We start from the raw sequence: 8,634 nt of genomic DNA on the forward strand, positions 1-8,634 counted from the left end.
GGCAATTAAAGTTTTTCCGTATTCAAGATTTTATAATAATATTAAGAAATATTACAATTGTGACGGCTGACACCAGTTTACTCTGACGTTATTCCTCCAAATCATCACATGATGTCGCTAAATGCAAACTATAAAATTGGCTATAAATTCATAGCGGTTTTAATTCGGCTACGCCAGTGAAGTGAGTTTGAGGATGAGGAAGATATTGAAGTCTTGCTCGGGCTAGTTTCATGCCAGTTTGGTTTCTAATGATCGTGTTGATTGTTTTCGTCGTATGTCACATAGTTGAATGAATCACATTCTAATTCCTTGTTCTGAATTGGTCCAGTCACTGAATCTGTCATTTATCTCTGCGGAATCCACATTACACGCTAGAGATTCATTAAAAAGCCCAGTGTTCCAGTAAATTCGAATTATTTATATAGGCTACAGCGGGTTCAAAACTTTATTGATCGCCACTGTAATTCATCACGTTATAGGCCTAGAGCGGTTAATTGGAAGGCTGCTCATTCCAATAACTGCAGTGCTATATAGCACATTGTCTTTTTGATCAAAACAAACGGTCATTTGTCTTTTAATATTACACTTACCCCGCCCATTGGGTGTGCGCTGATCATTGTCAAATCCGATTGGTTGTAGCTGAGCCCAAGAAAAACCGGTCCTGCTACATTTCCACCTTTCATTCAGAGTATTGTATCAGATTGAGTGTGCATGTGAGTACTAGTAGGCTATGTAAAACACAACGATTCCATCAAACACTGGAGTTGAGAAAAGACATAACTCGTAGGTGAGAGCCTGCGCGCTCATGTTATTCTAGTTCCTATCTAAGGAAGAGGAACTAACAGAGAGGACGGAATAACACACATGATGGCATTTTCTTCTGTTTGGAAGTATTGCGCTCCCCTTTCTCTCCTACTGCTCCTGTCTTATTCGCATACAGGTAAGAATTATTTATTCAGTCTATGAACACTTTGAAAGTTTACTTGCCAGATGTTTCACTAAAGAGAACTATATTTATCCAATGCTGCCATCGCGAGACATGTAAACACATAGGCATATGCATCACCTACAAGCACATCGACTGCATTAAATCTGGTAGAAATCACGTTCCGTTGTATTGCATTAATACGAAAGTGAAATTAAAACGGTTCTTCTAAAGTTCCTGCTCCCGTTTCACGTTTTCTGCTATGTCTTGCAGGCTAATTATCGTTTATTATTTTGGTCAGTAGTTTGCGTCACTCACCTGCACCTCTGCTGACTCCGTTTGCTCTAGTAATAAAGTGGGTTCGCTCAATAACTGCACGTACAGTAGCACACATATGTGCTTGATGATTCATTTTTAGATGCTTTTCTATGTGCATTAATTCTTCGTTTACGCTCGCGCGCATTATTGTTCAGATATTGTGCACTATGCTTTGTTCTTTCATTTATCGATGTCCTTTGAGACCTCGAGCAGTGTACGTATTGCCATTGCGTCAGTCATAGAAAAGCGCAGATACCTTATATGTCATATGTCATAGAGGAATGCGCTGTTCGGAGGTCCCGCTCTGAGCTCCTCTGCGCAGGGGTTACTGTCCCATATCAGTCTCAAATACAAGACTGTCAGAGCAAATCCCAACACGGGCCGCGTATTTCACGCTTGCCATCGCATGATAAGTGCATCTGCTGTGTCTTGGGATTTGGATTACAAGAGCATCTTGAAGATACTAGCTGGCCGTTTAATTTCTCTCTCCTAGCTGTGCCATCTGTTTGTAAGATGAGGCTCAAATTAATAATTATTAAGCAAGAGCGAAATAAGCATGGGAAGAAAAGAAAATGCGTTTGCACTTTATGAGGTGTCTTTAACATTTGCCTATAGGGCCGAAAATCACTGCTGATATAAAGTCCAACAGCACGACTGTGAGTTTTATATGACAACCATTTAATAACTTACCTTGCAGATGAAAAAAAAATGCTAGTTCTGATTCGCCAACGAACATAGTTAAAAAGAGCAAGACAAACCATGCATCCACCAAGCAACGCAAAAACGAAGGAATATCACTCTGCTCCAGATCCACTCCATGTTTTCCATTTCCTGTTCACTGAGGAGTCGAGAGAAACCCACTCCAAGCGATCATGGAGAAAAGTGGAAACAAAAACGCTCTGCACTTTTAAAACATCATTTTCTAGAATTCATACAAAAGCATAGTACATGTTTCCATATCGATTACAACTTATAAGCTCAATATGCAAAGACAGTAAATCTGGGCCAAACAACAACAACAACAACAACAAAGATACAGTCCCTCGTTTGAGTTCCACTTCATGTTTTAAATTTTATGGAAACAAAAATGTATCAATTTGAAATTCAAAAGCATTCCTTTGTTGAAATTCAGTTGCAATTTGTGGTCCGAGGCATGTGTGTTATGTGCATCATTGCTTAAATGAAAGGGTGTCTTCTCATTTGAGCCTTGGAGGTCAAGAAGGAGCTGTGGAGATGACTGTCATTAATCTCTCCTGTGACAAGAGGTAAAAGAGGAGAGAGAAAAGGGGGTTGCGGAGGGAAAGAAGGAGGGATAAATCTGATTATCACACCCCTTCATCATGTTAATCAATAGAGACTTTTGACACCAGGTTGACATACTGTTTTCAAACACGGAACAGTTAGTTTCTTAGAGATATATAGCAAGATGGAAAGGGAAGAGAGAAAAGGAAGCAAAAAGAAGGGAAGTGTGTGAAATGATATGATCTTTGTTCCTACTGAATCAGACTGAAAAAGACTGAAATACAAAATGAAGACAACGTAAAGATGTAAACAGGATGGAAAAGTAGAAGACAGCCGGGGAAACAGATGGAGTGACGGGGATAATGGGAAGAAAGAACCTTGAACCTGTAGGAAACCAGTCTATCATAGGCAGAGAGAAAGAGAGATGTAGAAATAGGAGCATAGAAAAATATAGAATTGTGTGTGTGTGTGTGTGTGTGTGTGTGTGTGTGTGTGTGTGAAATTGCCCCTTCCCCCGGCACAAAAAATACAGAATGTACTAGGCTCAGTGACTGTGTGTGTCCCTTGGGCACAGGCTTGCAGACTCATGTTGTGTTCTCCATCTGAGCCCCTCTTTCTGTTTTTGCCACTCTCTCATTGTCTCTCTCCCCCCCCCCCCCCCCCCCTGCATGCCCTTTTTTGCAGTGCTGAGAGACTGAGACACACACACACACACACACACACAATAAACGGCCACAACTGCGCCGGTTGCATTCTGCATGCTGCATTCCTCGCCCGTCCCCTCTCATCACTGGCCCTGCACAGTTAATCATCTCTATTTGTTTATTCGATGGCAAGCAATATGAGAGTCATTCGTTTGAATCTGTTTTCATCATTTTTTGGGACTCTGTCAATGTTGCTTCTGCTGGATGGGCAAATTGCCTCCTAATTGGAAAAAAGTATAAAAATAGCAGCACAGTTTAAGAGAATTTGTATGGATTTTTCTTTTTTCCTCAAGTAAAATGCAATTACATATCGCAGTTATAATAGTTGCCTTATTATATAGTTTGGCATGATTAGTCATGTGAATAAAAGTTGAAAAACAGCCATAGTTTTACAATATAAGGGGTCCATACTGCAACTAAAGAGGTTTCAAAATTGGCAAATAAGTACTACAAACTAAAATCGAATTGCTAGTTTAGAAGACATTGTTGAAAAACATGCGGTTTTGGCATGCAACAATGAACAGCGTGCGTCATGATGTTCAATTTGTGACCTGTTTTTTTTTAATGAGTCTGTCAAAAAGATTCAGAGAACTCGCTCGTGAGTTATTGATTTGAATCAGACCCAGTGAATGGTTTACAGAGTTACAGATTACAGCGTTTTCGGCTCCCTCACTAAACCGTGATTCATTGTCTGATTGGAAATTCTTGGAGAACCATTCACCATAATTTGTAAAGTAAACTGTGTTGTTATAAAAAATATTCAAATATATTTTTACAAAATTATTAGTCATTGTTTGCCACAGTGAAGAAGTCCAATACTGTAAGGAAAACTTTGGAGTAAAACTGTAATGTGGGTGACATGTTAGAGCCACAATAAAGCACAATATCTGACTTTTTATCAACTGGTTGGGCATTCATATTCTTATAAAAACAGAAGGCACAAATACAGTCAGGTAGGGATGCACCGACATGAACATTTTGGCCGATATGATAACCAATATTTGAAAGCCAATAACCGATATATTGGCCGATAGGGCTGAACGATATTCTGTTTTAACATCGACATCGCGATGTGCGAATGAGCGATAGTCACATCGCCGGAACATGCGATGTGAAGAGTAGGCTAGTAGCACCCACAGTGTATTAAGAGAACGGTAGCACACCGTAAACACGAGTCAAAATCAGTCAAAATCAGCTAAAAAGGAGGATGTTGACCAAAAAGAGGTGCTTTTCTGGAGTGTTATAAAGTTGTGGATGGTTGTCTTTTTTAAAAAGTCTTTTATTTTTCGTGTTCGCATTTATGAGGAAATAAATGCGACCGTTATGAAAGCGGCACAGACTGCTTTAAAGGGGTAATATAATGGTACATGCACTTTTACAAGTTGATTGTACTGAAATGTGTGTTGGCAGTGCCTGTACACAACCATTATAAAATGATAAAAATCCATCCAGTGTTTTTTTTTTTAAATCTCCTTATATGTTTGACCCTCTCTGAAATCAAGCCGTTCGATTTTGTGACGTCACAAAATCGACGCCCCTCCCACGATTGGTGAGTGAAAGCAGCGTTTCAACACAGACCCGCCTTCGCTCGTGAGCGAGCTGTCAATCATAGCCCGCACGTCATTGTTGATACCCTCACTGGAGCGCTGTCTATGAGCAGAATGGCGTCTGCAATTGTTCTTTGGTGTAATAAGTAACACAGCAGTCATTTTGATGTTCCTAAATCCGAACCGTTGAAGACGCAGTGGCCGAGTTTTGTTTTTGAAGGGATATGCCCAAAGAATTGGCGCGGGGATTCCCTCACGGGGATTCCCCACGATTGTCCATGCTTTCACACCAGACAGCTTTACAAACGAGAAAAAACGGATCGGTACCAACGTGTTTCTGCTGAACCTCCAGAAGTGAGTGTAATGTTTTATTAACCTTTATATTAATATTTATATTAATCTTTGCAAATTTGCAAACCTTGCTGCACGCTTCACGATGAATGCATCTAAGGTTTACACTCAGGGTACATTACAGCATGTTTTCTATGTACGACGTTCTCAATATAATTCATAATCCCACGTTTATAATGAACAAGGCGTTATGGATATTGTGTTATTATTTCAAACGGTGTACCCACAGAACAAAGGGGCGGGGTGAGCAAAGCTCATTATCATTTAAAGACACATGCACTGAAACGGTGTGCTGAAAACAGAGCTGCTTTTGACCAGGTAAAATGAGATGTAATTTTCTTACAATACTAATGAGAATTTTTAATTAAAGTATATTACAAACTTTTAATTTAAACCCTAAAGAATCATATTAGCTTGTACAAAAATGGCATTATATGACCCCTTTAAAACTCTCACAGAGACCTCAAACAGAAAACACAAAGCCTTTCGTTAAAGCGAATTTCGTTTTGTATTAGTTGTATCTTAATTTTAATCAGTGTTTCATTATCCAATTTCCTGGAACTACAATATTGCAGGAGCAGCACGCGCTATAGTGCTTTCACATACTGCCTTTACAGTATGTTAACTGATCTGCGGCTGTGTACCAGAAACACACATAGGCCTACTCACAATTTTTTTTTATTTCAAATCCAGAAGTTATCAGCAATTTTTATTTAACTCTACATGAACGCATCACTGCATCAGCACCGAAAACATAGAGAGAGAGAGATTTTGGAATTCTAATTTTGGAATAAAATATTAAGTGGCCTTTTTGTCAATTGTAATGAAGCTTGCTTATTAGTGAAATTATTAATATCATGGAATGGTAATTATTGACTTTAGCCTGGATTGATGGCTCGCAATATATATCGTTGGGAAAAAAATATCGCAATGTAATTTGTTTTCCAATATCGTGCAGCCCTATTGGCCGATAAATTTAAATCCAGATTTTTGGATTTCATTTTTGAGAGCCTGATTACTAAAACAAAAGTTTCCACATTAAAAGCCATGTCCCAAGCACACAATTATAATGTTCTCATTATAATTTCATGTAGCCAATGTGACAATGTTTTTGAAGTGATTCTAATCATATTTCAAGCAGTTCAAAAACATCACATCACATGAACAGAGCGCATCTGAAGTGTCTCGGCTGAAGGAACTAATCCATTATTTGGTGGCCGATATATAGTGCATAGGGATTTTGTAAACTAAAAAAGTAATTTGTCTTTTTTGTATTTTTTTTTTTTAGTCTGGGGCCCTGTATATATGGGGCATGGAAATTAAGTAGCCTATGTCTTTTGTTTCAAAGGTTTGATTTCCTAGTCTTATTCAGATGCAAAATTGGTGTATTTTGCAGGGTATGCTTTATAGGATTAGCTGCACATGTAGGGCAGAAATTGGTATTTTCTCTTGACACTTTGTTCTGTAATGCTATGAGGAAGCCTTTATCTTGAGCCAAGGTTTATCCTTTGATTCTAGTGTATGGTTGTGTAATTCCCCCAGTAAAAACACGTTGACATTTAATTACAGTGGAAGCCCTCCCACCAGTATGTTAAAAACAGACATATAGTAAAGCCTTCAGGTACACGCTTTCTATTTTTACTTTAATTTCACAGTAAACAGTGAACCCAGGTAGACAAAAAAAGACAGCATAAACATAGAGAGCTGGTGAAGAGTGTTATGTAGCAACCCGGCTTTCTCTTATCACTGTAAAAGATTACACATTTTACAGCCCAATATAAACAGATGTTTAGGGATCATACTGTTACTTAACACAGAAGATAGAAAAGCGAATAAGAGTCATAGGTGTACTGAAACTCGTGAACACCTTCAATTTGAAGACGAAGAGATAAATACTGGGAGGAATTGACCTATTTCAAACCGTTTCAGCTATAGGGCTGGATTCATCATTGTGTTTTATGGAGTCGTTACACGGGATGGGTTTGTCGGTGGTGTGTCTCGGTAACTTTATTTCACCGTAATTATCTTCAATCTGATTCGACTGATTAGACTCTCCTTTAATTTTCTTGTTCGCTCTCATCGCCTGCCTGCGGTCACTCATATTAGACTCGATACTTTGTCTCATTTCAGAGCTTACATGCTGAAGAGGAGGTTATTGGAAGACTGTGCGGTTTTTAAATGACAGAAATGATGAATCAGACGCTTGTGGGTCAAGTTGACTACAAACGTTATTGAGCAAGGCCAACACACCGCTGTAATGAAGCCGAAACCCTTCCATCTCTCCCAAAAGAACATCTCGAAATTATTCTAATGAAACACTCTCAGAAAGGTGTGCCCATTATACAAGCTTATTTTTCAGGGTTATCACTCTCAAGCTGTTTCTGCGGCTCGCTTGGATTGAATTCAGGCACATTCATTGTGGGAATTTAAGTGCTTGGTCTCTGATAAGTGTGTGAATTATTGAAATGTGTCTGTTCGTACTGGACCAGATTCTGTCTGTGTCACTTGTGAGAAGGCAAAAAGCTCGCCAGACACGAGTTGTCAATAATTCAGACTTGGGTTGAACTTGTGAAGATCTAATTTTTCTTCCTCTTGTCCTGAGAGATGTCTGAGTGGCAGTGAATGTCTTTCTCAGCACTATGGATAAGACTTCAGAATAGCAATGCAATGTTTCTCTGTGTCTTTATCCCATAGCTTGAGAACCAGATAGAAATGTATCAATCTGAAATGACCTTTTTTTTCCTAATGAGTACTAAGATAAATTGAGCTTTATTAGTGTTTTGGCTAGAGATGGGTCACTATGGTTTACTCAGGGGGTTTCAAACCTTACGAGCGACTCTTTCCCAAAGTAAAATAACAAATAGACTGAAAAATGTATACTATGAAATTTGTATGTGAGAAAAACAGGATATTATATTATATTAAAGGACAGAATGAAATAATTGCCTTTTATATCGACATTTTACTTAAGCCAAAACAAATGATTAAAATATTGCCTAGAAAAGATATACTTAAACTTGGATTCAGGGACCCCTAAGGGTCAGAAAAGTGAACGTTTTATTTAGGGCTGTCAAAGTTAAAAATGTTAATTAAATATGTTAATGATTATCACTTTAAACTCCATTTATTGAAATCATTATATTAATTGTGATTTATTTAAAAAATAATTTATCACAAATAGCCCTATTTTTTTTTTTTTACACAAAAGCATCTTCATATTTTAAATTCAATTTAAGATGAATAAAAAAGACATCATTTTTTTACATTACTTCAACAAAGTGAGTCTGAATAGAAAGAAAACCCTTTTCATATAATATTTCAAATGTTTGTTTTGGCCTTAGTATACTAAAACATATACGTTAGAGGCAATTATTTAATTTTGGAAACATGTCGTCTAACATAAAACAACATTTATTTTTTCAGCATAAAAAAAGTGTGTGTGTGTGTGTGTGTATTATATATATATATATATATATATGTGTATATATATATATATATATATATATATATATATACTTTTTTATGCATAAAAAATAAATTGTTGTAT

At 37.6% G+C, this 8,634-nt stretch overlaps 1 protein-coding gene across 2 annotated transcripts in view; it reads left to right on the forward strand.

Moving 5' to 3' along the window:
- Positions 1–681: 681 nt before the first annotated feature.
- Positions 682–8,634, forward strand: part of cadm4 (cell adhesion molecule 4) — a 158,643-nt gene continuing 150,690 nt past the window's right edge. For both annotated transcript variants that reach the window (XM_081388719.1, XM_081388721.1), the window contains exon 1: positions 682–940. In XM_081388719.1, the coding sequence (XP_081244845.1) occupies positions 865–940 (76 nt within the window). In that variant the 5' untranslated portion in view covers positions 682–864. The remainder of the gene's footprint in view (positions 941–8,634) is intronic.

The sequence above is a fragment of the Scardinius erythrophthalmus genome, assembly GCF_964197995.2.
Source record: "Scardinius erythrophthalmus genome assembly, chromosome: 16".
NCBI classification, from domain to species: domain Eukaryota; kingdom Metazoa; phylum Chordata; class Actinopteri; order Cypriniformes; family Leuciscidae; genus Scardinius; species Scardinius erythrophthalmus.